Here is a 27,718-nt window from a genome sequence, read left to right on the forward strand (position 1 = left end):
ATTCATTGTGAGCGTAGCAGCAACAAGAGTCAAAAGCAACAGTTACATATTTCCAGACGCGAGGTTCAGACTCGGGAGACCACCAACTGAAGGCGAGAGTCAACTCCAGTGTCGCTCTCCGTGGCCCACTCACCCACTGCCCGACCCAGACATCAGTCGCATGCCCCCTCTTCTCGGCCCGCTTCGCGCGGCGCTCGTCGCGCTCTTCGGCGCGGGACGCCGGCGCGGACGCGGCAGACAGATCGTCCAGCACTGCGTCGAGCGGCGCCACGCGGCCAGCGTACGGCGCGAGGCGCTGCAAGGCGTCCAGGCCGGAGATGTTGGGCGCGGCAGTGACACCAAGGCGCGAATTGAGCTGCGAGGTGGTCTCAACAGAGACATGCAGCCCGCGCTCGTCAAACAGCTGCCTGTTGGCGCTCGCGAGGATGGAGGCCACATTCGCCTGCGCGTCCGCGCTCGGGCCAACGACGGAGCGATCAACGACAGAGCGCACGATGGTGCCTACGCCGGGCAGGATACGACTCGCGACATGCGTGCCGGTCCGCACGTTTTCGCGGGCCGACGTCGGCGCGATAGCTGCGTTCAGGTCGTCTAGGAAGGCTAGGAAGGGCGCCTGCTCGACCCCGGCGGAGGTGAGCTCGGATGACGTCGCGCGCAGGAAGGGCGCCTGGGACGCGTTCTTCGTCTGCGGGAGCACGAGCGGGCGTTGTAGCGCTGTGGGGGAGGCCTCGGTGGCCTTCTCTGGGTAGGTCGGAGGCTGGGCCATGTTGCTGGTGTTGTTGGGCGGATGAGCAGGTGATCTGCCCCAGACTTAAGTACACTTCCGTCCCCATATCCCCATACCTCTGCACGAGGTGCTGCGTCAACTGGCCGACGAGTGGGTCAGGTCAACAGCATCATATGACGCCCTCACTGCCCCGTGAGCTCACGTTGACTCGGGTCGATCGCCATCCGCGGCATGTTATCAGCCCACCGTTGTCAAGTGCTGTTCGAGGATGACGGGCACCCCTCGCCGCGGTGGGGTGGTGCGGCGCTTGGATAGAGTCCGTCTCGGAGTGACGTCGTGCGGCCATCACTGTCAAGCCAAGCCAGCATGTGCAGATCGCGCGAAAGACCGAGCAGCGGTGCAGTTAATATCGTTGCAGTGCTCGTCGCGCTCAGAATAGCAGAGATCAAGATCAAGATGCAGGCCAACCCCGATCTTTCCGGCGTTCAACTTGTCATCGTCGTCAGCAGTGCGGCCCAGCAGCTCGGCACACGCGTGGCCCTCACAAGTCTCCATCGGTACTCGGCCACCTTTGCGGCCCTGCGCTCGTCTCCTGCCTTCCCTGCTGACTGACGTACGGTGGCGTCAGCACGATGACTGTGCGTCGCTTGGCCGCGTAGAGGCGTCGCGGTTAGCCCGGGGGCTTGTTTGCCTTTTGCTGCGACTGCGGCGGCCAGCCCAGTCGTGTGTCGTCGGTCAGGTGAGGCCAGGTTAGGAGGCGTTCCTGCCGTAACCTTGCAGGGCGATAAGAGGACGCCGATGCTTCCCGTGGGCGTTGAGGCGCTTTTTTACGACTGCAGCAGCGGTTAGTAGTGGAGAGTGTGAGTAAGCTTGTTGTGTGCTAGTCCTAGATTGTGCTTGTTGGGGAATGAATGAGTAATGGAGAGAGGGGTGGAGGAGGGGAAAGGAGGAGGAGGGGGGAGGATCGTGCTCTACTCAGTGTGTGCCCATGCGCCGGCCTCGTTGAGCAAGAGCAATATGTCAGTAAAGCTGCTCACACGCCGACTCCGACGGACGTGCATGCATGCCGCTGCTGCGAAAGCAGGAGCAAAAGCAGGACTCGCCGCCACCTACCCTCGGCCTCGGCTCGGCCCTTCCCCGGTCCTTTCTTCTCCCACCCTGCCTACGGCCGCCACCCTGCCCCTGCTCACTGTACGTTAAATTGCGCCTTGGCGTCGTGCAGGGCCGGTGACTGCACAGAGATGAGTGAGCGGCGACGACGGCAGTAGCAGCAACGACGACGACGACGTCCAAGGCGACAAGTGAAAGAGAGGGAGAGAGATGCAAGTTTGATTTCTTCTGCACCACACCACACCAACTAGCTACGAGCGACGCCCCACGACGCGACGCGACTCTACACGACGACGACGCTACTCGCCTTCGCGCCGCACACCAACACTACCGCCCGCCCGCTTCTCGCGCAATAACAATGCTTCCAACAGCTGACAGTGTCTCATCCAGTCTCGAGTAACATCTAGAAGAGCTCCTACCACCCAACTCGTCGTCGTCGCCGCGGCGGCGACTCTGGCGCACACACACAACCTTCCTCGGCACCATGGCGTCCACCCCCGTGACGCCGACGCTCGGCGACGGAGTCATAGACTTCCCGACCGCCTTCCTCGAGGTGAGTGGTGCTGGGTTGTGTCTCGCGTGTTTCTTACCTCGTGCTGACACCACCCCAGGCATACCCCTTCCCCGCTGCCGTGCTCGAGGTTGCGAGACCCGTCAGGCCGCCGCTGCGCGCCTCGGAGCGCTTCACATCAACTCACAGCCTGGCGAGCTTCGACGCCGCAATCGCACCCGGGCCTAGCAGCCGGCCCATTATCGAGCAAGTGTCGCCCAAGACGACCTCGCCGTTCACTTTTCCTTCGATTACCACGACAACCACAGCGACAAACCTCTCACTGGAATCAGGCACCGGCAACGGTCCCCCCGCCCTGGTCAGCGTAAACGACAAGTGGGCCGCGGCCGTCGCAACCGACCGCAGCGACCTCGGTGCCAAGCTCAACATGCTTCAGGCGTGGGTTGTTACGGCGAGCGACAGCGACACCTTCCCACTCTCTCTCGGCGCTCATCACTTGCTCTTAACACGCACCCGGCTCGGCCCAACATCATTCGTCCTCCTCGCGACCCCGGACACGGGGGTGCCGCTGCCCTCCCCACCGATGCACAAGTTTGCTGCTGCCGTCCACCGCGCGGCGCCCGACGTCGACCACCTAGCGACCGCGACACATGCCGTCTCGCTCGACTCGCCACCCGTCCATTCGCGCGCGGCAAAGCCAACCGCGGGGAAGCTTCAACCCGCGCAATGGGATGGCTCGGTCCGACGCCACTCGGAATCCCCGGCCCGCATGCAGTTTAGCAGACTAGCGCCGCGCGCGGCCTCTATCCAGTCCGACTCGGCCTTCGAGCGCCGTCGCAAGCCTCAATCGGAGCAAGGCGATACTACGCCAGCGGCCCCGAAGCTGGAGAAGTCGGCGTCGACCCCGTCCTCCCTGCCAGTCCAGCAGCCATTACCAACGTCCCCGCCTGCCCCACCGCCAGGGCCGCCGGCGCTGAGCTGCTGGCAGTTGGTGATGCAGAAGGACTGGTCAGAGACTAGCCTGGGCCCAATGTCGTCGTGGCCTGGCGCGCTCATGGCTGTCGTGCGGTTGACGATGGAGTCGATGAGCCCGGCGCTAATGCTCATCAAGGATCCCCAAGATCCGACCGACAACTATTTTATCTAGTGGGTGAAACCTAATCGCACTATCTGACACCAACGCTAGCAACGACGCATTCCGCCCCATGGCCAATGCCCATCCGACGTGGCTTGCATGCCACACATCCGACCTTCCCCCAGAGACATGGGGCCCGCTGGCCCCGCTCTGCGCGCGCTCGTACCAGGGCGAGGTGATCCGCCGCGAGAACAACATGCTCTACCAGCCCTACGAGGACAAGATCCACTTCCGCGAGGTCTTCAACACTTGGTCGTACCACCCCGTATGGGAACGCGACGAGGTCATTGCAGTGTATGGCCAGATCCAAGAGACTACCAAGACGGTCGTTGCGGAGCGCCAACTGCGCACCAGTCAGCTCCTCGTCAGCTTGCTGAGCGGCGTGCGCACCACGGCAGACTTCTACAACGCAGTTGCCAACTGCTTTGACATTAATCACAGGGACGCACCCTTCGCCATCTGCTATACTGTCAAGCCGGTTACCTTTGAGGATGAGCAGTTTGGCGACAACCGCAGGGTCAGGTTGTCGCTTCCTGTCGTGCCGGTCGAGCTGTCGCTCGAGGCGACAGTCGGCGTCCCTGCTGCTCACCCTGCCGCCCCGCCCAAGCGCAAGCTCTCGGTCCAAGCGCGCCTCGGATCGTTCAGTGCCGACTCGCCTGACCCGACCATGGCGACGGCGACACTCGACACCGACGGCTGGTGGCCCATCGCCCAGGCTCTGTCGACACGGCAGACTGTCATTGCCACGGACATTGCCTCCTTCATCGAGGGCTTCCCGACCCGCGAGTGGCCCGAGCTGCCCCAAAAGGCCGTCGTCATGCCACTGCTTAACGATGCGTCGGATGCCATGCCCTCTGGCGTCATTATCCTCGGTCTCAACGCGCGCAGGAGGATTGACGACGAGTATATCAAGTGCATCCAGTCGTTTCGACACACCCTTAGCGCAACCCTCGTCTCTATCCAGTCGGCCGAAGAGGAACAAGCCCATCAGCGCGAGAGAGCCAAGCTTGAGAAGGCCAAGACGCTACTCATCCAAAGCGCTGCCCACGAGTTCCGCCTCCCCCTCACTCTCATTGCCGCGCCGCTGGAGGAACTTCTCCGCTCCGATCTCAGACCCGAGCAACGTCGCAATGCCAGCTTGGCATACCGACACCAGCGCATTCTCCACCGACTCGTCGACTCGCTGGTCGACTATTCGCGAATCGAATCCGGGCTCCTCTCAGCACGTTTCGTTCGTGGTGACCTCGGCAAGTTTGTGAATGAAATCGTGGCTGTGTTCAGGCCGACGGTGGATCGCGCCACCCTCGAGTTCACCGTGGAGGTGGAAGAATCCGATGAGCCGGTCTGCTTCGACCCCGCCCTTCTGGAGACTGTTCTGGCGACGCTCTTGTCCAAGTCCCTTCAGTACACGCAGCGAGGATCCCTGACATTGCGCCTCGGGTACGAGTTTGGTGCTGAGGGCCGGTGGGCGAGTATCTCAGTCATCGATACCGGCTCGGGCGTGCCACCATCTCTCATCAACCACGCTTCGTCCGTTCGCAGCAACAGAGGCGACACCAATGTCGAGGGAATCACTCCCGGTATCATGTTTGGTCTCACGCAGGAGATTATGCGTTTGCACGACGGCGACTTGCTCATCGAGGACCGCAGCAGCGTCGACGGCACAGAGGGCAGCATCTTCACAGCGAGGTTCCCAACATACCAGGAGATGGTGGCGGCAGAAGACACCCATATCACCCTTGCAGGGCACAGCCAACGGGCTGCCAAGGACGCCCTGCAATGGTCCCCCGCAAGCTCTGACAACGGTGACGATCTAGTGGCGACCAAGCCGTGCGGGTCGACACCACCAACGCCATTGCTCTCCAGCGGCTGGACCGATGCCCTGCTCTTCAATCGATCGGATGTGCTACTCGTGGTCGACAGCAACCGCGAGGTTCGTTCGGTTATCAAAAACCTCTTCGACCCCTTCATGACTGTCGTCGAGGCGTCTGATGGAGAAGAGGCCCTGGAAATGATCCGCCAGTCCCCTCCCAACCTGGTCCTCTCCGATCTCCTCACACCCAAGCTGTCGGGATACAATCTGCTCCTCAGAATGCGCATGGAGGGAAAGATGAAGCTCCTGCCCGTTATCCTCATGTCGACAATCAACGACGAAGAGTCGCATACGAATGCGTTAGTCGCCGGTGCCGATGATTTCATTCTCAAGCCATTCAACGCTCGCGAGCTTCTTGCCCGCGTCCACCTTCACATGCAGATGGGCAAGGGACGCATGAATCTCGAAGCTCGGTTTGTTCAGCGCGAGAAGGAGGCCGACATCTTGGGGGCATACTGCCCAAGCGGTATCTTGCGGCTCGCTGGCAACGGCGAGACACTCTTTTGCAACCCGGCCTGGGTTGCTGGCTCAGGGCAGCCCTTGAGGGAAATGTACGAGAACCCGCTCTCGTGGCTGGCGTACGTCGACGATAACGACTACTACCGCATGCTCGAGCTGTGGCAGGAGGTTGAGCGTGGCGCGCTCACGACCGTGAAACGGCAGTGGCGTTGGAAGAATGGCCGGTCGGTTTCAGGCGAGTTTACACGTCTCGATCTACTGGACCCCAGCCTGCAGGGTGTGCTGGCCTGCACGACAGACATCACCGACCAGGAACAGAGGGTGCTCGAAGCCGAGCGCCGCCGTCTGGATGCAGAAGAGTCTCGTCGTCAGCAGGAGCTGCTCGTCGACCTGACCAGCCACGAAATCCGAACGCCCGTTTCGGCCATTCTGCAGTGCTCGTCTCTTGTCAAGGACAACCTCGAGGCACTGGTAGGCCAGCTCCAAACCGCAAACACCACAGGCACTGGTTTCCACCCTTCAGGAGCGTTACTGCACGAGCTTACGCAGGACCTTGTGGCGTTAGAGAGTGAGTTGATCCAGGGGGCTCAGCACTGACGACAAGGCATCTACCAATGTGGACTGGTCCAAGAACGGATCGCAGGCGATGTCCTCTCCCTTGCCCGCATCCAACTCGACATGCTATCGGTACACGAGATTGAAGTAGACCTGCGCCATGAAGCGGGCAAGCTTCTGTCAGTGTTCGCTTCGGAGGCGCGAATGAAGGACATCGAGCTCGAACTACAGTTTGGCGACATGTTCGACAGAATGGGCGTGCACGCCATCAAGACGGACCCTGTCCGCCTGGGCCAGATTGTCACCAACCTCATCTCCAACGCGATGCGGTTCACGGCCGCGGCCGACCACCGCAAGATCACGGTGCGGTACGACCTGGCCTGGGGCGCGCCGGATGACGGGTCGTGCCAGGCGCCGAGAGCACCGGGGGCGACCGCGACCCCCGTGCACTCGCCAGCGATTGAAGACACGACTGTCTTCCTTTACATCGGCGTCACGGACACTGGACCGGGCATGACACCCAAGGAAAAGAACGTCTTGTTCCAGCGCTTCCAGCAGGGCAACAAGATGATTCACACGCGGTACGGCGGCTCAGGCCTGGGCTTGTTCATCTGCAAGAAGCTGTCCGAGCTACTGGGCGGCCAGATCGAGGTGCAAACCGAGGTGGGGCAAGGCAGCACCTTCCGATTCTACATCCGCACTCGCACAGCCCCGCCCAGCTGGCGCATGGAGGGGAACATTCTGTCGAGAGCAATCACCCCAGCCGCGCCGATTAACACGCCGACCGAGGCCGTCTTCCCGTCCAAATTAACCGACGTACCACGCTCCATCCCGAACGCCGACGCGTTGCGTGTCCTCGTGGTTGAGGACAATCACATCAACCAGACGGTCCTAAGGCGCCAGATTGAAAAGGCCGGCCTGGCGTGCAACGTCGCCTCGAACGGCGAGGAGGCGCTCGCGCGCCTCTTCGACCCAGGAGCCGCTTACGACGTGGTGCTCATGGACCTCGAGATGCCAATCATGGACGGCCTGACGGCGATGAAGGCAATCCGTGCAGCTGAGCGCAATGGAGAGCTCGCCCCACAACTTGTCTTCGCGTTAACCGGCAACGCGCGTCCCGCGCAGATCGAGACTGCCCTTGCTGCCGGCTTCGACAAGGTGCTCATCAAGCCGTACAAGCTCCCGTCGCTCCTCGCGACCATCCACGACGAGGTCAGCGCGCGCCGCGACGCTGCGCCATACCCTTCCCCCTCGGGCACGCCGCCGTCCATCGAGTGACGACGCGGCCCTCTACATCTTTAGCATAGCTTGCCACACGCAGACATTTTGGGTTGTGGATTGATTTATTCATACAATTGTAGTCTAGCATATGTACACATTGCACGCGTGCTCTTCAGTGAATGATGCTGGCGAGCCTCAGCTCGGCCTTGCTCTTCTCCTCGGCGATCCAGTGCTCGATAGTGTCGGGGTCGCGGGGGACGAAGCGGACCTTGAAGCGGTTTGGCACCGACGCGAGGCCGTAGGGGTTGTGCGTCGCGTTGACGGGGTCGATATCGTAGTCGTCGGCGTCGTCGACCTCGAGCTTGAAGAAGTAGACCAGCTTCGTAAACGCTGCGTACATCTCCTTATTGGCGAGGTGTGATCCGGCGCACATCCTCCGGCCGACACCGAACGAGTAATGCGTCGCGTGGCCCCCATCCTCCTTCTCGTCGAGGAACCGTTCTGGCCGGAACGTGTCCACGTCGCCGTACCGCTCGACGTCGTGGTGCACCGCCCAAGCGTTGAGGAACACGGTGGTCCCGCTCGGGATCGTGACGCCGTTGTACTCGACGTCGCCGAACGTCTCGCGCGGCAGCGACAGCTTGAGGACCGAGAACCACCGCAGCGTCTCGCGGTACAGCGCAGTAATGTACCCCACGTCCTCGGCGTGCGTGTCCGGCACGTCGGCGTACTGCGCCTCGATGGCGGCGTACGCCTTGTCCCACACGTCGGGCGTCTTGGCCAGCTTGCCAACGCCCCAGATCATCGTGTTGCCCAGCGTGTCGAGCCCTGCGGCCACCATGGAAAGGCAGATAGACGACAGCTCACGCGGCGTCAGGCGCGCCTCGGGGTCCTTGAGGATGCTGCCGGTGATGCATGGCGTGTCGGTTCCCTCGGCGATGCGCGCACGCAGGTCGTCGAGCAGCTTGCCCATGTATGCGTCGCGGCGTGCGCGGAGGTCGGCGAGGGATCCAGCCGAGGTGTCTGGCTTGAGGGACTGCAGCAGGCGCAAAAGGGGAACATAGTTCGCCCAGCTCGCGACGGTGGAGCGCACGTCCGACACGGCGGCCTCGACCTCGATAATCTCGTGCAGCAGCCCGTCGCTGATCTCGTCGAGCCGACAGCCATAGTTGACGCTCAAGGACGTGTTGAGCGCAAACCGGCTCATGTAGTCGTGCGGCGCGATCGCCACCTTGCCGCCCTGGCCGTGGACGTACAGGTCTTCGATCAGCGCCAGCACCTCGCGGTCCACGATGGGCGTGTACCGCTCCACATTGAGCTTGTTGAGCGCCGTCGCGGCCGCCTTGCGCCGGCGCTTGCAGCTCTCGTCCCATGGCGACGTGCCGATCGTCAGGCCGGCCGAGGTGGCGAGCACGTTGTGGAAGTTGTGGAACGTCGGCCGGGAGATGAAGTTGCCGCCCTTGTCGGACAGGAGCTCTTTCGCGGCTGCGGCGGTGTTGATCACGACGACCTCGCGCTCGCCCATGTGGATCTTGAACACGGCGCCGTAGGTCCTGGACCAGGAAGTTAGGGTGAGCGCGGCGTGCTGGGGGGTGTGAGCGCGCCAAGCCTATATCAGACTGAAGTCGGGCCGAGACCACTCACGCGACCCAGCTGGGGGAGGTTGCCGAGGACAGGCCACGGCGAAGGGCCGGGAAGGGGCACCTTGCCCCGCGCATATGTGGTGTAGTGGTATACCAGCAGTGAGAGGAGGACGGCAGCGAGGGCGAGCTGGACCGGCGTCGAGGCGATGTCCACCACGCCGAGGGGGAGCGAGTGGTGCTGTGATGAGGCCATGTCGGCTGGAGGATGATAACGAGGATGGGGGCCGCGCTGGCGTGAGCTTGAGCGGCGCTGATGCGTGCCCATCTGTCGCCAGTTATATGGACGCCTGGCGGCGCCGTCTCGTCGGTAGTCGCCTCCGTGTCCACCTTGGTGTCATGGGGTACTGAGGTGGTGGAGGATGCGTCAGTCGGTGGAATGTGGAGTTGTTGCGACTGATTGTGGGGTGCCGTGGGGTGGGAGCCGCCAGCGATGCACGGCACGGACGGCACATCCAGGCGCGTACGCAGCAGGAACTCGTCCGCGATGCATGCGCTCTACACTTCCGTGACGAGAATGCAAGAGTGGGCAGCAGCAGCATGCGTGAATCAAATGAGAGTGCAGCGAAGCGATCGGCATAACCAAGACGGACGGCCGTTGTTGTTGTTGCCACTTGTCGCTCGTTGGGTACCACGGGTATACTCTTGCTGTCGACGCTTTACCCAACACCACATACCGCATCACATGATGAGACAGACACTACTTATGAATGCCGCGCGTCACTCACAACTCTTGACAACGAACAACTACTCACAATGTCGCCGACAGCAGTACCCACAGACAAGTCCAACGGCGCGACAAAGGCGCAGCCAAAGCTGCAGTACCTGCGTGAGTGGCGTAGCACCTGTATGGTGGGCGGCGCTGACTTACGTGCAGACGGCTTCGGCAACCACTTCGAGTCGGAAGCAGTGCCCGGCACGCTCCCAGCGCTGGGCAACAACCCGCAGCGCGCCGCACACGGGCTATACACCGAGTGCTTGTCGGGCACGGCCTTCACTGCGCCGCGCCACCGCAACCAGCGCTCGTGGCTGTATCGGGTGGGTGGGCAGCAGCCATCTAGTCGTCGCCGCTAACACTCCCGCAGCTGCGCCCATCGGCAAACCACAAGCCGTACGCCCCGTACGCGACGCCCAACCCCCGCCTCGTGTCCAGCTTCCACGCCTTCTCGCCCGATATCGACGCGACGCCACAGCAGCTGCGGTGGAACCCGCTCGAGGTGGCCGGCGCGGACGGGCACGACTTTGTCGACTCGCTGACCACCCTCGGAGGGGCGGGCGACCCGCAGCTTAAGAATGGGCTCGCGATCCACTTTTACAACTTTGCCAGGGATATGGTCAACAAGGCGTTCTATTCAAGCGATGGGGACATGTTGATCGGTGAGTGGGTGAGCGGGCGAGCGGGCGCCAGCCCGCGAGCCTGCGATTGGCAGTGACATCACCCCCTCGGCCAGCCCACTCACACCACCCAGTGCCCGTCCACGGCGACCTCCTCCTCACGACCGAGTTTGGCAAGCTCCACGTGCCCCCGCTTCACATCGCAGTCGTGCAGCGTGGGCTCAAGTTCTCCGTGTCCTACGTCAACCGCGACGCGCCCTCGGCGCGCGGCTACATCCTCGAGACGTTCAAGGGACACTTTGAGCTGCCCGAGCTCGGCCCAATCGGGTCCAACGGCCTCGCGAACGCCAAGGACTTTGAGTCCCCCGTCGCATGGTACGAGGACAAGGCGGACCAGGGGACGTACACTGTCGTCAACAAGTTTGTCGGCAAGCTGTACCAGTACGAGCAGGACCACTCGCCGTACGACGTTGTCGCGTGGTCGGGCAACTACGTGCCGTACCGGTACGACCTGGAGAAGTTCAACGTGATCGGGACCGTGACGTACGACCACCCCGATCCGTCTATCTACACCGTGCTCACTTGTCCCTCCGACACGCCCGGCACCGCGGTGGCCGACTTTGTCATCTTCGCGCCGCGCTGGCTCGTCGCCGAGAAGACGTTCCGCCCGCCCTGGTACCACCGTAACGTGATGAGCGAGTTCATGGGCCTCATCTGCGGCAGCTACGACGCCAAGGCCGAGGGCTTCCTGCCCGCCGGCGCAAGCCTGCACAACATGTGCACCGCGCACGGGCCCGACGCCGAGACGTTCAACAAGGCCAGCGCGGCGGATCTGGCCCCGCACAAGGTTGGAGAGGGGAGCATGGCGTTCATGTTTGAGTCGGCGTACCAGATCCTCACGACTAAGTGGGCTATTCAGTGAGTGCGCCGAGCGGAGCGAGGCGGGCGAAGCGGGTGGCTGTCCACTAGGCTACGGTCGCGACCCCCCCCCCCCCCCCTCCCTCTCACCCACACCTCCACACCGCTAACACCCACAGGGACAGCGGCAAGGTGCAAAAGGACTACTGGAAGGCATGGCAGGGCTGCGACCGCGTCTCAGACCTCCCGCAGCAGTAGTAGGCGACGTGTGTCGAGACGAGACGGAGACGGCGGCAGTGAGGGTTGGCTCTAGGATATGCCGTGCTGGGAGATAGGCAGAAGGAAATGCAGTGTGCAGGCCATTGTGCCGAGGCGCGGCGATCTGTGCAGTGCAGCTTGATCTGTGAGAGGGGGAGATAGGGCGGTCGAAGGGGTGGGCAAGACAGATCGTGAGGCCGAGATCGTCGAGATCGCAGAGACCGAGCCGGTTCGATGTCAGTCCGGCCGGGGACACCAATGCCTTGACGACTTGACGATCAAGTCGACTATCCGGCTCCTCCAACATTGCTTGCTTGCTCAATGGAGGACGCCGCACGACCCCGCGTCGTCGGCGGGACCAAGGCAGATGCAGCGTCGGGGATAGCTGGTAGACGACCACGATGTGGGTGGGCATCAGGAGATCTCGTCGACAGCGCTCGCTCGCTTGATGCGCTTGATCTGATTCCGGGCCCACCAAGCAGCTAGCTAGCAGATCAAGCTTGATCTAGCAGAGCTTGATCTGTCGTCGACGACGGCGCCACCAACGCGTTCGCGGCATGGTCTGCTGCGAATGAATCGACCTCCGGCGCGACCAAGTGCACAGATGTGCCAGTACGGGGTACAGTTTGTCCAGTCGGCTCCACCAACAGAACACGGCTGTCCGCCGCCCACATCTCGCCATCCTCGCCACGACACGACAGATAATCACGGCCAAGTCATGCACGCCCGGCCAAGGCATCACGGCGAGACCATCATCGTCGTCCTGCAGGGCAGATAACGGCGATTGATGAGGATTCGTCAGGAAGAGACGGACGGACGGGCCGATAGTGTGGCTGGCTGCTGGCTGTCTGTGTCTGGGTAAACCGCCACAACAATCAGGTTTACCCACCCACGTTGTCCACTTCCGTGTGTCCACTTGCCACGCCGTGTCGAGCTGGTAAATCACTCACTCACGCCGGGATATGCATGGTTTGACCGCCACGGCCTCGTCGTCGGGGGCCGGTCCGGAACATCGGGCGCGACGACAACGGCAAGTATATACCCTCCCTCGGTATCCCGAAGACAAGTCTTCGCCTCTCACAACCACTCCCACCACCACCACCATCGACAATGTCACCGCCAGCGCAAAAGCTCACGCTATACACCTACTTCCGCTCGTCTGCCAGCGCACGAGTCCGCACAGTAATGGCGCTGCACGGCATCCCGCGCGAAGACATCTACATCCACCTGCTCAAAGGCGACCAGTCCTCCGACTCATACAAGGAAGTCAACCCCTCCGGGACCGTCCCGACGCTGGTCATCCACCGCGAGCAGGGCGAGCTGGTCCTGTCGCAGTGTATCGCGATCATGGAGTACTTGGACGAGGTGTACGGCCCGGCGTCAGCCACAGGCCGCCTGTTACCCGCCGATGCTGAAGCGCGGGCCACCGTGCGCTCCATCGTCGACCTCGTCGTGGGCGACCTGTTCCCCATGCTCACGATGGGCATCCTCAACCGCGTGAAATCGCATGGCGTTGACGGACCGACGTGGGCCAAGGAGTGCTGTGCGTCTATCCTCCCTGCGCTCGAGGGGCTGTTGGCCCGCACGAGTGCGACGGGGCGGTACGCGTACGGCGATGCTGTTACCATGGCCGACGCGGCGCTCGTGCCGCAGATCTACACCGTGCTGAGGTGAGTACATAGGCGCAGGGGGTTGACGGGACGCGGCGCGGCGCTGACGCGCCGCTTTGCGACTGCCCGCAGGTTCTACCCCGACATCTCCGCCTTCCCCACCGTCAAGTCCGTGTTCGACCACTGCGCGGCCCTCCCCGCGTTCGTGGCGGCCGACTGGCGCCACCAGCCCGACACGCCCGAGGAGTTTAGGGCAAAGTAGAGAGAGCGAGGGAGTATGCATCTTTTGCCGCGGCTACAGCTACAATTGCGAGGCTCACAAACGTGCTCGGCGTGGCGTACTTGCTTTGCTCTACCGCCCCGTCCTCTGCCACGGGTACGCCCCCCAGCAACTCCAACACATCTAACATACAGTGAACGCACTACGGACTACTTGCTACAGTTGTCACGCCTCCACCGCCGGCAGCACCGTCCCCTCACACTCCCCAAAGCCGATATTATAACCGTCGCCCTTGGCGACACCAGTGATACGCACGCTGTCACCGTCACGAAGCCACGTCATGTCCTTGCGCTGGTCGTTGAGCGCAAACGGCTCGCGGCCAAGACGCGAGCGCTCGAGCAGCGATCCCAGCCCGCCGTCGTTCGGCGCATTGTCGTTGCTCGGCACCGAGAGCGTGCCACTGCCCATCATGTCCGACGGGCGAATGTTGCAGCCCGTCGCCGAGTGGTGCGCAATCATCTGCGCAAACGTGTAGTACGTGTGGCGCATGTCCGACGTCGAGACGTGCGAGTAGTCGCCCGACTCGGCAGCTGGAGGGTTAGCCCAACCGCACGGCTCTCTCCAACCCACTCTTAACCTCTAGGTGCAGCGGGACGGCAAAGTTGTATCCCTCCGGGTCGTCGAGGTAGGGTAGCAGCGCAGGCTCGTGGTCGTACTGCTTGACCTTGAACGGCTCGAGGGCCGCGGGGGAGACAATCCACGGCGCGATGGTGGTGCAGAAGTTTTTGGAAAGGAATGGGCCTGTGTGTGAGTTGACTGAAGGTGACATCCCACTCACCCAAGGGAACATACTCCCACGTCTGGATGTCCCTAGCCGACCAGTCGTTCATGAGGACCAGGCCAAAGATGTGCTTGCGGGCTTGGGCGGGGGTGAGGCGCTGGCCGAGCTTGGTGGGGCTGCCACCGTAGATCTGGCGGGTCAGTCACCGTCGACAGTTCCATACCCACAAAAGCCGTCTCCAGCTCATAGTCGAGCTTGCGGCACGGCGCAAAGATGGGCTGCTTGTCGGTGGGCTTGTCGAGAATCTGACCAGTGGGGCGGTGGAAGGGCGTTCCGCTCACAACAATCGATCTGGCGTCAGCGCGTCCCACGACGGCGCTTGCACTCACGAAGCACGGCCGTGGTATCCAACAGGCAGATGCTTCCAGTTCGGCTGGAGCGCGTTCTCCGGCCCGCGGATAAGCACTCCAGCGTTGAAAGCGTGCGCGTAGCTCGCATAGAAGTCGGTGTAGTCACCAATCCTGATAGGGAGGTGCATGTGAGTCGACTTGGCGGTGCGGGGCAAGAGGACGGCGTCGGCGTCGGCCTTGAGGGGCGACGACGGGGCAAGGATGGAGGTGAGGAAGGCACGGAACGCGGCCCAGTCCTCGGGCTCGAGGGCAACGAACGCGTCGAGGTTGGCCTGAGGGTCAGCTACATCTACACTAACGCAGCTCACAGTCTGGAAGACTTCCGCCTTGACGGGCGACTTGGCCCAGTGTGCCGTCTTGGACAACGCGGCCAGGTCGAGGATGTAGTCACCAATGGCAACGCCAGGTCTGGTCACGGGCTGCGCGTCGGTCGAGAAGACACCGTACGGCAGGTTTTGGATGGGGAAGGGGTGGTCGGCAGGGTACTGGACGAACGACATGATGGGCTGGGGAGGATGGGTGTTAGCATGCATGCATGCAGCAACAACGTGTCTATAAGAGGAGGGCGGGACTCACCAAGGCGACACCAAGAGTGTGGCTCGGCATAACCAAGACGTTGGCCGGGAGAACCAACTTGGCAACTTCCACCCCGGAGGATTCATTCCTCAAGCGTGGGCACCGCTTTCCCTGTCACCGGCCCTTGTTCCTCTCTAATCAACCCCCAATCATAACCTCGAGTGCTGAGTAACTCCGACTCCTCCTACCCCGCTTACGACAGGTCGGGGAAGCACTGTTGCCAGAGCTGAATGTCGTCACCGGCCGAAGGCATCGACGCCCACAGCATCATCCACCCATTGAGGTCGAGTGCAGGGGTCAGGCTGGGGAGTTGCGTGTTGGGGTCCCCGGCCAGGTTGAAGTTTGGCTGTCCGCCAGGCTGAGTCGGGTCAAACTGCGGGGGAGCCGATATCGATGTTCTTGGCGACGAGGACGAGGGATTTTGCCCCACAAAGAAGGGAGGGAGGGTATTTTGGTTGCTCGCTTGGCCCTCGGGGTTGTTCTCCGCCTGCGTCAGGAGACCCGCGTTGCGGCCGATGGCGGCGAGCTTGCTCAGAATCTCAATGTGCCGGCCAGCGCTCGTCCATTGCCGGGCGATGTGGTCCAGCCAGCGAATGCACTGGTCGAGTCGACGCATCGACTCGGCGCGCGCCGACTGCGAGACGTGCTCGTTGACCGGCGTATGAGCTGCCAAGCCCGCATGCACCGTACCCGCCTGGAAGACGAGGTACGACCACGACGAGGAGTACTTGCGGACGCGAAAGGTACGCTCGTACGACTCCATGATAGTGCAGATGGCGGTCGCCGCTAACCTGGAGGCGTCGACGCCCTTGGGGACTCTGTAGGATGCCATGGGGTCGTTGACAAATCGACACGAGGGCGATTGGTCACGACCGCTGTTGCCGCTGGGTGCACCGGTTGCCGTGTTGCCGCCTGAGGGGCTGTCAATGTCCAGGTAGGGGACCTGGGGACGGTGCAGCAGCAGCATGCAGAGGTAGTACCATCCTCGGACGGTGAGCGGGTGCTGGCCGACGTTCCAGTGTGCGCTGGGGTCGTCGTCCGACCACTGGAGGTGGGGTGGAAGGCCGCGACGCCACTTCCACAGCTCGGCGTCGATGTGCAGAACCGCGTCCTCGTAGCCTTCTATTGGGCTGCCCTCCATACGCGCACGGCGGGTGCTTGGGCGGTAGATGTGGTCGAGGATTAGCTCGAGGATGGACATGACGTCGCACCACGAGTTGAACGAGGACAACGTGTGTGACTTCATGCAGACCATGGCGTCGACGCTACGCGGGTCGAGGAGATGCCGGCCGGGCCCCGCGAGCCAGAGGTCTAGCTCGTCTCTCTCCATGACGCTAGGCTGTGGCACGTCCATGTCGACTACCCGTAGGCATGGGGCGCGTTGTGCAACAGCCGAGACGATCTTGTCGACGATGAAACAGCTCCACACGGTGCGTGACCTTTCGTGCTCCTCCCTTCCCTGGCGGCGATTCCGGACGGATGGTGGAGACGGCCGCGGGGTAGTCGTGTTCAGACCCTGGTCTACTGCCATACGGCAGGCGAAACCGCTCATTTGGTACGCGAGTGATGTGCGGCCGAAGCCGAGGTCGACGAGGGCGACGAGGACCAGGCTCTGAACCTCCTCAATCGTGGGCGCGTACTCTCGCGCGTTGACCGTCGCCAGGATGCGCTGTCTCACGCTCTCAAGCAGGATGTTGCAGGCCTGCGCCATCGAGTCGCCCGCGGCGCGTGACTTGCCAACCGAGGACAGGAAACGCTCCTTGCCTAGGTGAACGTCCGAGTTCGCAGACGAGAGCGACAGTACCGCGTCGAACAACAATGGCGATTGTGTTTCGAGCGCGCGGAGCGACGGCAGGGCGGGGACGTACAGGATCGGCCAGTGGGGGTGGATGAACGACTCGTACACGAGCAGGAGATCGTCAATGACGTCCGACGACATGCCGGCCTGCGTCGCGTACGACTGCATGACCGAGTCGCGCCGTGGAGTCTCGACGCGCGGAGAAGAGGCAAAGACAGACGGCGTGTGCGATGGCGGGTGCCTTGATGTAGACGCCGGCGTGTCTGGCAGCGGCGGTGGCATGAGGTTGAGGTCCATGTGCGCGGGAGGGTTAGTGGCCGCGGCTGCGTCTGCGAGATCGAGGAGGATCGAATCTCCCACGCTGCTACTCGTGTTGGCGTTTGCGGGAGGAGGCTGCTGAGGGTCCGACGAGTCTGCCGCGGCTAATCGGTCTTCGTGAACGAGACTAGGTCGGTGGTGCGGTGGTGCTGCTTGTTGAGCCGCTGCTGGGGGCTGGTGCGTGTGCTGCTGGTGCGGGTGCTGATGATGCGGTGGCTGCTGTTGGTGCTGTTGCTGGTGGTGTGGGTGAGAGTGGACGCCTGGATGCGTGTGCTGCGGCGGCGGCGGGGGGTGTTGGTACACTTGTTGGTGGTGGTGGTGGTGTTGTTGTTGCCGCTGCTGCTGCTGCTGCTGCGGAGTGTGCGATAATGTCGACATTGGCCTCGGCGTCGACGAGAGCTTTACGAGCCTGCTCGTAGCCTCGGCTTCGAGCCGTATCTTGCGGTTTCGGTGCCCACCTCGCGCAGGAGAGCCCTTTGGAGGACCGCGTTTCTTGCTCGGCGCGTAGGTGCACTCGTCTCCGGCCGCGTCTGACAGCCTCAGGCAATGGCCACAGGGATATGCACCGTCGCACTTTATCTTTTTGCGGTTACATGCTACGCATGCTTTTCGTATACGGGGCGTGATTGATGGGTCTGCTGTTGTGCTGAACAGCAGCGTGCGTTCTGGCGACATTGTCGAGTAAAAGTAGTGGTCGTGGTGAGTGAGATGGGAAAGGAGCAGATGGTGGATGTAGCAGTGACTCGCTTGGTTGATACGCCCCGGGCTAACTTTGAACGGCAGCCAGCGGGGGACCTGGCTGGGCTGCTTGCTGCTTGCATCATCCTCGCCGTGTCCTTTGTTCTACATTAGCGGCAACCCCCTCACAGTCACGCCGCTCTCGCTCGCTCTCGTTCATCACTCAACGCCGCAAGCCGGTGCCGCGTCTCTCTAAAATAGATCGACAGGTCATGTATCGCTTGCTTTGCATGCATCCGAACAATAAGGAGACGAGCACACGAAGCGTCACGGCAAAAATCAATTCACAGGTAGGATAACTGTCGTCGGCGGCGTCCACGGGGTGGCCCGTCAGGCAGGCAAGTCAGTCAGTCACCCTTACCTTACCCCCTTGGATCTGACAACCAGCTGGCTGGTGCTGCCGTCAGCCGAGCCGAAGAGTACCTCGATGTACCTACCTACCTCTGTTTGGATAATCGCCCCTGCCCTGCCCCCCGGCTGACTGGCTGGGAATGGACTGGTGCAGTGGCGCCGGGGACGCGCGTGCAGCACAGCCCAGCCCAGCCGCGAGTATTAATAACGAGAATGCCCCCCCAGGTGTCGCGGGTGCGCGCCAGCCAAGCCAGGCAACTCGCCCAGGCCCAGGGTCACTCACCACCCCGCACATTCATTCATCTCTCCACTAAACGGCACTAGCACAGACGCCACCCAACCACGGCAGGTTTGCCTTGCACCCCTCTGGCCTCGAGCCTGCCTCGTCTAAACAAACAAACTAACCCAACCCAACCCCCTCTTACCCCTCTTACTCGTCCTGGCTCGACGTGTCCGTCTGAATAGCAAAGTACCTCACCTCGATCCGCGGGTGCCGTCGGAGGTTGCGGAGCAGATCTCGCCATTCTTCCGGCCACCCTGCGTGATCTCCGCACTCAATCACGATCCAGTTGGCGAACATGTTGGACATGAGATCGTCTTTAGCGATGAGCACCTGCGCGACCTCGTGCAGCGTCTCGAGGCGCTCGGGCGTGCTCTTGCGCCCCTTGACCACCTCGCCGACGTTGACGGAAAAGCCCCAGCTGAGACCACTATGCGGGCCGGCGCGCTCGATAACGAGCTCGAGGTGGGCTAGTATCCGATCGGCCGACCAGTCGAGATCGATGCACGTGAGCAGGAGATTGACCGCGTCAAAGAAGAGCTCGGGGTGCGTCGCCAACACATCAGCCAGCGCGCGCTCTGCCGGGTGGTGGAACGGGTCGTCCTCGCCCAGGTCGGCATTGTAGTAGTCGAGAATGTGCTTGGCGCGGCGGTATCCTGGCCGGTCGGCGTCCTCGCCAGCATCCGGCTCGGGAGGGTAGTCGACGAGCTTCTGCATCGTGACGCACAGGAGGCTGATGGTCGCCTCGTCGGTCGCGGAATACGCGAGCAGGTCGGCGGCGGCCTGCCAGAGCCCCTTGTCCTCAATGTCAAAGTTTGTGACGATGCGCGAGAGGGCCGGGATAATGTCGGCGGAATACGGGATCCAGTCGTCCATCGCCTCGACGGCTGCCTGCGCGAGGCTGTCGTCGTCGTGCTCGAGCAGCGGGACGAGGTACTTGACGTACCGGTCGCGCACCGACTGGGCCATCTGCCACGGCTTGGTGTCGAGGAGCAGGCGGAGCATGGGCGTGCCGTGCTGCTCGACAGCGTGGTCGATGAGGGTCCACGCGCCGTCGAAGGCCAGGAGGTGGCGGAGCGCCTGCTTGACCGCCACGCTCCATGCCCACTCGCCCTTCTCGTCCACGGCGAGCCGCGCAAAGCGTTCCACCATGGTCGTGGCGAGCGGGATAGGGTTCCTCGACACGACCATCCGCGCGGCCTCGGTTCGCGTCCACTTGTCGTTCTGCTCGTCGTTCATGACGATGTTGAGCTCGTTCTGCAGCTCTTGCGCTGGGACAAGCTTGGACCGTGACCAGCATGTGCCCATCACGGTGTAGGTGAACGGCGTTCCAGCGTTGTGGAGGGTCCTTCCGATCCCGTCGGGCTTGTCAATGTACGAAAAGATCCTCATGCGGTGCAGCTCAAACTTGTGCTCGTCCTCCCTGTCGATCGGGTACTGCTCGATCACGTCGTACCCTCCGTGCAGCACACAAAGGGTGAGGATGCTCGCGGCCTTCTCGTCGAACGAACACTGCGGGCCCTCGTGGTCGTCAGGCAGGGTGGGGAGGCTGAGCCTCGCGGCGCGGACGTCACGGAACGCATTGTGCTGGTCCAACGTGCACCTGTTGAGGTGATCACGCTTGGGGAAGATGAGCGTCTGGAGCGCGTCGGGCCGGTTGAACACGCCAACAGGCACAGGGTGGACAAGGTACTGCGTGAGCAAGTCGGTGCGCGCCGACATGACGCGCCTGCCGACCGGCCACAGCTTGATGGCGGAGGGGTGCTTGGCGACGACGTGCGCGACGCGCTCGTCGCGCGTCGCCGAGTCGGCCAGATAAAACTTTATCGCCGTGTCGAGGTTGGCCTGGCCGCTCAGCGAGGTCACCGCGGCCGGGTTATCGATGAAGGCCGCCAGCTCGGCCTGGAGCGGGGCGAGGCGGTAGCTCTTTCGCCCGAGCGACTTGCACACGCACGCGAGGAGCGCGAAGCTGTCGCTCGCCCTTGCGACGTCGATGAGCGGCTTGAATGCCGCCCAGACAGCGTGCTCCTCCCCCCAGCGGATAGTGAAATCGTCCCACGGGGCGCTGATCTGCGTGCTGTCGTCCACGGAGCGCATGAGCCGGTGGAACTGGTGGTCCCACCACGCGGCGTGCCTCGGGCTAGTAGGGTGCGCGCTCACGACGCTGATGACATGGAAGGCCCATACCTGGACCACGACGTCGCGCGGCAAGAAGCAGTCGGGCACCATCAGGTCGTCGATTATGCGATCGAGGTGCGGCAGGCCCTCGGCCGCGAACAGCCGCTTCGGGAGGGCGACGAGCGTGTTCTGCGCCCGGGCACGCACCGACGGCTCCTCGCCCGCCAGCGCAGGCGCGAGCTGCTCCAGCACGGCGGTGAGCGCCGCCGGGTCGCCGCTCCGCTGGGCATTCTCAATCAACATGCACCACGCGACGGCGCGCTCGTCGTCCTCGGCCTCGGTCGTCTCGCGCCCAGGGTGGCGCGTGCGCGCTAGCAGTCGCGGGCGCGCCTCGGCCGGCGGGAGGAGCTTGAGCCAGTGCGCCTCGAGCGTCCAGCCGTCGTTCTTGCTCTCCATGTCCTTGAGCGCGGTGCGCGCGAGCCCTGCCGCATCCGAGCGGTGGAGCAGCTCCGCGAGCGCGAGATGCGTCGGGCCTTTGCCCATCATCTTGGCGGCCGTCTCCAGCCGCCGCTTGGGGGCCAGGTAGCGCAGGAACGTGTCCCGCTCAGAGGGCTCGGCGCCGGCCCAGAAGTCGGTGTACCGCTCCAGCGCGTCGTCGCTCAGGTTGGCGAGCCATCGACGGCGCGTGTTCTGCGACATGCGCTCGTGGGTCATGTTGTTGTCGAGCTGCAGCGCCACGATCCGGTCGGGCTCGTACCGCGCCAGCCGGGCGGCCTGGAGGTCGAACAGCACGCGCGGGACAAGCTCGAACCTGCTCTCTCCGTCCGCCTCCACCTCCTTGTGAAAGTCCCACCTGTCGACCCACGCGAACACGCGGGTGATGAGGTGAGGCGCATACTTGAGCAGCGAGGCGATCGTGCGCGCGCGCGCGTCCCACCAGGGCCACACCCGCGCACCGACGGCGCCGGCGACGCGCGCGAGGTCCGCCTCGAGCGCGGCCACCAGCTCCTCGGGGTGGCGCCGTGCCAGCCGCTTCGGGTGCGCGAGCATGTGCAGCAGGTCAGGCAGGTAGCGCTGCACGACCTGTGGGGACGCGAAGCCGAGGATGCGCTCCGCCGACTCGGGGTCCACCTGCTGGCCAGCGTAGTCCATAAACTTGGCGACCAGCCGGTCGACGAGCGCCGTCCGCCCTTCAAGCGAGTCTAGGCATTGCCGCCTCGTGGCGAGGGGCACGGCGCCAGGCGTAAGCGGCGCAACGACGTCCTCGAACACCTTGTCGTCGATCGCCGGGCCGAGCTCGCGCGCCGAGCGCAGAGCCCACGCCTGGATGAAGGCGTTGTTATTCCCCACATGGGCGGACGTCCACGCGTTCAAGCCAGCAGCGGTCGCGAGGCCAGCGGCGATGCCGCGCGCGTAGAAGTTGTCCAGCGCCTCAAGCTGCGAGCACAGGTTGGCCGCGTGTACCTGGTGCTGCTGCCGCATCGCGGCCCCGATCCGCGCGACGGTCCCGTAGCGCTGGCACGCGGGCAGCGGATTCAGCACGTGCAGCAGCGCGTCGACGCTCCACTGCCCCGCGTCGTGGGGCGCGTGCGGCGGCCCAAGGTACTGCGGGACTCTGGGCGTCTGCGTGCCCGCCGGCTGTGGGGGGGCGTGCCCGTTCTGCGGCGGTCGTGGGCGGAGGAGGTGGTTGAAGCGGCCCATTCTCCTGTGCGGCGGGTTAGAACCAAACAAACAAACGACAACGGCGGTTCTTACTGTAGCAAGCCGGAGATGAATGCAGAGAACAACAGCACAGCGGCCCACACGACTTTTATACCACCACCCGCCCAGCCCACCTCGCCGCGGCTCATGTACCGAGATTAAGGACGGACAAGTGGGACGCGGGCATCGCGGGCACTAAAGCCCACTGCCCGTCTTCTCCGCGTCGTGGGTGTCGTCGTGCGCCGCGTTCACGCGCCGACGCGCCGACAGGTGCTGGCGCTCAAGGAGGGGCGGTGCACGGCGAGCGCCATGTACCTCCCTCTCCCTCGTCAAGACAGCATCTATTATGCATATGGCAATGAATGAATGTGGGTGAGACGTTGTAATGTACAACAAGTAGTCAAGCCAAGACGGCCCTCCACCGCGGGCTCATGAAACACGGCAAGCAGGCGCGACGCGCCTCCGCGCCTCCACCCGTCGGCACCTTCCCCTCCCTCCCTCTCCCTTCTCCCTACTTTGTCCCCGGCGACAACTCGCGCGTAGTGAGCGGCGGCATGCTCGCCAATCTGGGGGACATGGGCGTGCGCTCACGGCGCGTACTGGCGCTTCTGCCGCGCCGGCCCGGGGACGCGCTCGGCGTGCGCACGACCTCGAGGTCGGGGCTGTCGTGTGACCGGCTCGAAGTATCGTGCTCGCCACCATCGCCGTCGCCATCGTCCTCGGCCCACGTTTCCAGCGGCTGCGGGCTCGCGACGCTGCGCAACCTCGACGCCTGGCTCTCGCGCGAGAGCACGCGCTCCATGTCCCTAAACCCGAACCCGGAGCCGGTCTCGGCGCCCATCTGCACGTCGTCCTCGTACCGCTCTTCGTCGCCCTCGGGCGTGTGCACGAATATCCGTTTGCCATGCAGCCAGTAGGCGGGGTAGCGGCGCCGTCCGACATTCTGCTCGTGTGAGCGGGGCGAGCGAAGGGAGGGGGAGACACTCCGCTTCGGCGATTACTTTACGCCACGCCGCGCCACTCACGTTGATTATCAGCGCCCAGCCCGTCATGAGCAGCGCCGAGATGAGGATGAGGTAGATGTACCGCCAGGACAGGTTGACCGCGTCTTCGTTGACAGCGGCGATGAGGGCCGTCGCGCCGCCGCTGGGGCCGTTAGCGGAGCTGTGCCAGGGAGCCATGGGGCCACGACTTACGGTGGGTGCACCGTCCCGGTAATCTGCATGGCGAGCAACGACAGGGCCATGCACAGCGCGCCGTTGAGCCACACGAGGTGCTCCAACGCGCCCTTCTCGGCCGTCTGCGTAAGATGGTACGCGGTAGCATGCCGGAAAAGCTTGGTGACCGCGACGCCGAGCACGGCAGAAACGACATGGCCACCGAGGACATGGCGCGGCTGCGCGAGCGGGCTCTCGCTCGTGCCGTAGACGAGCACGGCGGTGGCCCCGAAACTCGCAATGATGAGGGGCACGCCGCGGTCGGCAAACCCAGTCGCGTTGACGATTTCGACCAGCGCGATGCCGACAAACGACCCGAGGAAGGACAGCAGCCAGATCTCGTACTTGAGCGGGATGTGCGCGAGCCAGCTGAACGGCGGGAACGGCAGCGGCATGGCCGGCAGCTCGGCGTCCTCGTCGTCCCCCGCCTTGGAGGGGTCTTGCTCGCGATAGCCTAGGAAGCGGCGTACCCCCGGCGGGAGGTATGTGCGCAGGTCGCGCTCGACGGTGAGCAGCGTGCCCTCCGACGACGGGGGCGGGGGCTGGGGCTTGGGCTCGGCGACGCTAGCTGCTGTCACGGGCATAGGCAGCTCGTTGGGCGCCGCAGCGCGGCGTCGGAGCCAGCCCGCCATTGTGGTGCGTGACGATTAGACAAGACACAAGACGAGAGTTCGCATCGCTCGTTAATACATGCCTGCGTCCAGCTAGCTGCCTGTGCGTGCATCATGCCGGCGTGCGTGCCTTCAGCTTCAGCGGCGACGTTTCCGCGCACACTGTAGTGATCGGAAGTCAGTGGGGTGGGAGGGAGGTGGTGAATCTCCGATCGTCGGATAATCACGCCGCACGCCGCCATGACTGCGCGCGGGATGCTACTTCTGGGGGGTGAAGGGGGTCGATACGAGCATGCAAGGATATGTATCGTGGCTTCTTCGTCACGGAGAGCAGGTAGCGGAGACGCCGGACTGACAAGATGGACATAGCAGAGACGACTTGGCGGTTTGTTGACACAAAGCCAAGACGGCGGGCCCCGCTCGGCAGGACAAACCGTGTCGGACATGGCGTCGGCGTTCCCCCTCCCTCCCTCCCCATCCTCCTCCCACACCACCGTCGTCGGTCTATATGCCGCAGGTTTGCCCGAGGCAGCGTCGATACGCGGCGTCTCAGTCACCACTGCCGTACCGGTAGTCACCGACGACGACAGAGACAGCGGCAACAGCGGCATCACGAGACACCGCGGCCAGCCAGCGATCGCGTCGCGATCGGAGAGTCGACCCTGCACCAGTGACTACTGGCCCGCCTGCTCGCTCGCCCCACCCACAGCGCCACCGCCTCCCCTTTGCCGTGCCGGTCTTCGGCAGAGCGGCAACCCACTACTGACGCACTTGGCCGCACCACCTACCTGTACGGCCGACGACGACGTGTACTCACCACTCACTCCGCAACGGACTAGCGTCCCCCTCCGCGCCTCACGACGGCGCCGCCGATCCCGACGCCTAACGGCGGATTGTGCGCTACGGTGCGGTATTGATCGGGGCTGGATACATGCCGCGCGGGCACACCACTACCACTTGCACAAGTACCCATTCCCACCGTCCCGCCGGAACGTGGGTATGCGCACCGAACCGAGACGTTGGATCGATCCGGTCACTCGCGGGGCGTTAACGTGGGCTATCAAGATGCGCGCCGCGCCGGGAGCGCGGCATGGGGCTAAGAGGTGTGGGGTGATGGTTTGTCCACGGGATACCGGCGCGTCCATACATCATCTCGGCGTCCATCCTCGGCACCGCCAACTTCAGCTCTTAACATACAGTTCTTGGCCAAGCTCCACGAGCTACATTGCTCGCCATGCTGGTCGCTAGCGCCACACAGCCCCCTGACCCAACTGACCTCTTGACAAGCGTGAACCTTCAGTGAGTCACTCCAATGCAACCCATATGGGCGAGGGGCACCGCGTGGTTCTAGAGTTACGGCCGTCCGGTGGCTCCGGACTATCCCTTGCTCGAGGGCGACCGCGCGACAGGACGACATCAGTGGTGCGCCGCGTTATGCCACACTCCTCAGCAGTAGGCATGGCGCGACACACCTGGCCGGCAACCAGAGTTGAAGTAGAATGCGGGAGCGTCGACGCAGCTGGCGTGGTCGGTTGCGTCACGGCTGAGTCGTCGAGCTCGACGACGGGCGTGGAAGAGAGGGAGAGAGGAAGGAAGGAAGAGAGAAAGAGAGGAACCATTGACTTGCCGGCGGATGACTATGAGAAGAACGACAACTGTTAACCCTCCTTCTGATTTCTGAGGTGAGGTGGCGGGCAGGTGAGAACTTTGCGACAAGTGAAGTGGAAGAAAGAGGAGGGCGAGACGGAAAGGGACGAGGAAGCAGGTGTCGCCCCCAACTCTGTTGTCCTCTTGGCTGACGGATCGTCGGCCACCCCCTTCACTTTGCACACGATCTTTGAAGGAAATCTGTTCCATCGAGTTTCTTCGGAATGCTCTACACAGTTTACTTCTACAAAGCGATCGACGCTGATATCAACGGAGCCACCTCACGCAGCCACGGCCACTTAGCCCTCCTCGTCGGTCTCGAGCTCACCCTCCTCCTCCTCCTCGTCCTCCTCGACCATCTCGTCCACCTTCTTCCCCATCTCGCCCACCTTCTTCTCCATCTCGTCCGCCTTCTTCTCCAGGCGGCCAATGTCGCTTCCAAAACGGTTGCCAATGAGCATCGTCTGCGCCTCGACCTTGTCGATGGCGTTCTGGAGCTCGGTGCGGTTCAGCTCGAGGTGGCGGTACGCGTTGTTCGCCTTCCAGTCGATGCCGGCGATCGACTGGTCGACCGCGAGCGAGCGGGCGTCGAGCGTCGCGACGTGCTGCTTGAGCGCGTGGATCTCGTTGTTGATCACTGCGACGGACGCTTGCGTCGCGCTCGTGTAAGGCAGGGGCGTGGACAGGCGCTTCTCGAGCGCGAGGAACTGGTTCTTGATGGCCGCGACGTCCGAACCGAGAGGCATCAGCGCCGAGAGGTTCGCCTCGAGCACCGACGAGCGGTACTCGGTCACGCCGAGACGCTGGCGCGTGCTATGCAGGTCGTGCTGCATGCCGGCCAGCTGGTCCGCTGACGGGCCAGGCTTGGCCTGCTGCGTGGCCTTGACGCCGCGGAATTCGGTGTACACGGTCTGGAGGTTGGCTTGGAGGATGGTGATCTGGTCGGAGAGCTGGCTGATCGTCTCTGCTTTGTCAGCGAGGAAAGGAAAGGGAAAGGGCGAGGAAAGAAGCAAGTAAACCACACTCACTGTTCTGGTTGTTGATCAGGCCGAGAAGCTGCGCCGCGTCGGGGGCGGCATTCGCGCTCGCCGCCACGGGCGCCCCGTAGCACAACCCACAAAAGTTGTACAGTATGCCGTGCGGGCACAGAGCGTACGTGGTTGCGGCCGAGCTCGGGATGGGAGCTTGGACGAGTGCGGTGTGTGTCGACGTGTGTGCCGGCACGGGGGGAGCCTGGGAGCGCGGCCAGTTGTTGACCGGGGCGACGTCGGCGACAGCAACACGCGTGACCTGCTGGTTCTGGTTGTTCTGGTCGTGGTTCTGGTTCTGGTTCTGGGTGGTCTGCTGGCCGGCGAGAGCGTTCGGAGGGCTCAGAGCCGTCGCGGGGCTGCTGAGCACCTCGACGAGCGGGCTGGGCTGCGCGCCAGCCGCAGCGGCGGGGTGCGTCGCCGGCGTCTGCGGGGTGCGCGGCTCGTAGACCTGCCCAACGCTAGCGTTGCTGGCAGCAGTAGGCGTGGCGGCGTGCCCCGGCCCGCCGGCGGCCCACGCAGTGTAGTCGGCAAAGCTGACCTGCGTGGGGTCGAGAGGGCCGTTGCTGTTGTGGGTGTGAGACGAGGACATGATACCAACTGGGTGGGTGGGTGGCAAGTAGGTAGAAGAT

The 27,718-nt window shown here is 63.4% G+C and overlaps 11 protein-coding genes across 11 annotated transcripts; 4 read left to right on the plus strand and 7 right to left on the minus strand.

Annotated features, from left to right (window-relative positions):
* Positions 1 to 65: 65 nt before the first annotated feature.
* LOC62_02G002680 (uncharacterized protein) lies at positions 66 to 766 on the minus strand (the record flags this gene model as incomplete). The annotated part of the gene is made up of 2 exons (XM_062769193.1): positions 66 to 86; positions 134 to 766. 2 exons carry the CDS (start codon positions 764 to 766, stop codon positions 66 to 68), a joined length of 654 nt encoding a protein of 217 aa, XP_062625177.1.
* A 327-nt stretch (positions 767 to 1,093) lies between these two features.
* Positions 1,094 to 1,339, plus strand: LOC62_02G002681 (uncharacterized protein; the record flags this gene model as incomplete). The annotated part of the gene is made up of 1 exon (XM_062769194.1): positions 1,094 to 1,339. One exon carries the CDS (start codon positions 1,094 to 1,096, stop codon positions 1,337 to 1,339), a length of 246 nt encoding a protein of 81 aa, XP_062625178.1.
* A 726-nt stretch (positions 1,340 to 2,065) lies between these two features.
* luxQ (Autoinducer 2 sensor kinase/phosphatase LuxQ) lies at positions 2,066 to 7,759 on the plus strand. The gene is made up of 4 exons (XM_062769195.1): positions 2,066 to 2,390; positions 2,449 to 3,494; positions 3,535 to 6,383; positions 6,420 to 7,759. Exons 1-4 carry the CDS (start codon positions 2,322 to 2,324, stop codon positions 7,646 to 7,648), a joined length of 5,193 nt encoding a protein of 1,730 aa, XP_062625179.1. The 5' UTR covers positions 2,066 to 2,321; the 3' UTR covers positions 7,649 to 7,759.
* Positions 7,760 to 7,763: 4 nt separating this feature from the next.
* phacA_0 (Phenylacetate 2-hydroxylase) lies at positions 7,764 to 9,548 on the minus strand (the record flags this gene model as incomplete). Its single annotated transcript, XM_062769196.1, has 2 exons — positions 9,236 to 9,548; positions 7,764 to 9,176 (listed from the first exon to the last, which is right to left on the minus strand). Exons 1-2 carry the CDS (start codon positions 9,497 to 9,499, stop codon positions 7,764 to 7,766), a joined length of 1,677 nt encoding a protein of 558 aa, XP_062625180.1. The 5' UTR covers positions 9,500 to 9,548.
* Positions 9,549 to 9,987: 439 nt separating this feature from the next.
* On the plus strand, positions 9,988 to 11,682 carry hmgA_0 (Homogentisate 1,2-dioxygenase; the record flags this gene model as incomplete). The annotated part of the gene is made up of 5 exons (XM_062769197.1): positions 9,988 to 10,060; positions 10,109 to 10,269; positions 10,317 to 10,608; positions 10,701 to 11,484; positions 11,604 to 11,682. 5 exons carry the CDS (start codon positions 9,988 to 9,990, stop codon positions 11,680 to 11,682), a joined length of 1,389 nt encoding a protein of 462 aa, XP_062625181.1.
* Positions 11,683 to 12,774: 1,092 nt separating this feature from the next.
* Positions 12,775 to 13,566, plus strand: maiA_0 (Maleylacetoacetate isomerase). The gene is made up of 2 exons (XM_062769198.1): positions 12,775 to 13,352; positions 13,425 to 13,566. Exons 1-2 carry the CDS (start codon positions 12,793 to 12,795, stop codon positions 13,552 to 13,554), a joined length of 690 nt encoding a protein of 229 aa, XP_062625182.1. The 5' UTR covers positions 12,775 to 12,792; the 3' UTR covers positions 13,555 to 13,566.
* A 108-nt stretch (positions 13,567 to 13,674) lies between these two features.
* fah_0 (Fumarylacetoacetase) lies at positions 13,675 to 15,309 on the minus strand (the record flags this gene model as incomplete). Its single annotated transcript, XM_062769199.1, has 7 exons — positions 13,675 to 14,102; positions 14,143 to 14,313; positions 14,351 to 14,483; positions 14,521 to 14,644; positions 14,683 to 14,975; positions 15,012 to 15,209; positions 15,280 to 15,309. The coding sequence occupies 7 exons, from the start codon at positions 15,307 to 15,309 to the stop codon at positions 13,738 to 13,740; spliced, it is 1,314 nt and encodes a 437-aa protein (XP_062625183.1). The 3' UTR covers positions 13,675 to 13,737.
* A 163-nt stretch (positions 15,310 to 15,472) lies between these two features.
* Positions 15,473 to 17,374, minus strand: nirA_1 (Nitrogen assimilation transcription factor nirA; the record flags this gene model as incomplete). Its single annotated transcript, XM_062769200.1, has 1 exon — positions 15,473 to 17,374. The coding sequence occupies one exon, from the start codon at positions 17,372 to 17,374 to the stop codon at positions 15,473 to 15,475; it is 1,902 nt and encodes a 633-aa protein (XP_062625184.1).
* Positions 17,375 to 18,914: 1,540 nt separating this feature from the next.
* LOC62_02G002688 (uncharacterized protein) lies at positions 18,915 to 22,583 on the minus strand (the record flags this gene model as incomplete). Its single annotated transcript, XM_062769201.1, has 1 exon — positions 18,915 to 22,583. The coding sequence occupies one exon, from the start codon at positions 22,581 to 22,583 to the stop codon at positions 18,915 to 18,917; it is 3,669 nt and encodes a 1,222-aa protein (XP_062625185.1).
* Positions 22,584 to 23,094: 511 nt separating this feature from the next.
* DDB_G0269096 (Transmembrane protein) lies at positions 23,095 to 24,432 on the minus strand (the record flags this gene model as incomplete). The annotated part of the gene is made up of 3 exons (XM_062769202.1): positions 23,095 to 23,526; positions 23,609 to 23,729; positions 23,780 to 24,432. 3 exons carry the CDS (start codon positions 24,430 to 24,432, stop codon positions 23,095 to 23,097), a joined length of 1,206 nt encoding a protein of 401 aa, XP_062625186.1.
* Positions 24,433 to 26,357: 1,925 nt separating this feature from the next.
* On the minus strand, positions 26,358 to 27,678 carry LOC62_02G002690 (uncharacterized protein; the record flags this gene model as incomplete). The annotated part of the gene is made up of 2 exons (XM_062769203.1): positions 26,358 to 27,022; positions 27,087 to 27,678. 2 exons carry the CDS (start codon positions 27,676 to 27,678, stop codon positions 26,358 to 26,360), a joined length of 1,257 nt encoding a protein of 418 aa, XP_062625187.1.
* Positions 27,679 to 27,718: the final 40 nt, after the last annotated feature.

This window comes from Vanrija pseudolonga, chromosome 2 (assembly GCF_020906515.1).
Source record: "Vanrija pseudolonga chromosome 2, complete sequence".
Taxonomy (NCBI): domain Eukaryota; kingdom Fungi; phylum Basidiomycota; class Tremellomycetes; order Trichosporonales; family Trichosporonaceae; genus Vanrija; species Vanrija pseudolonga.

Coding starts and splice junctions, on each gene's coding strand:
- luxQ (XM_062769195.1), top strand. CDS start 2,322: ATGGCGTCCACCCCCGTGACGCCGACGCTCGGCGACGGAGTCATAGAC. Junction 2,391..2,448: donor TCCCGACCGCCTTCCTCGAG/GTGAGTGGTGCT, acceptor ACACCACCCCAG/GCATACCCCTTCCCCGCTGC. Junction 6,384..6,419: donor GGACCTTGTGGCGTTAGAGA/GTGAGTTGATCC, acceptor ACTGACGACAAG/GCATCTACCAATGTGGACTG.
- maiA_0 (XM_062769198.1), top strand. CDS start 12,793: ATGTCACCGCCAGCGCAAAAGCTCACGCTATACACCTACTTCCGCTCG. Junction 13,353..13,424: donor CAGATCTACACCGTGCTGAG/GTGAGTACATAG, acceptor GACTGCCCGCAG/GTTCTACCCCGACATCTCCG.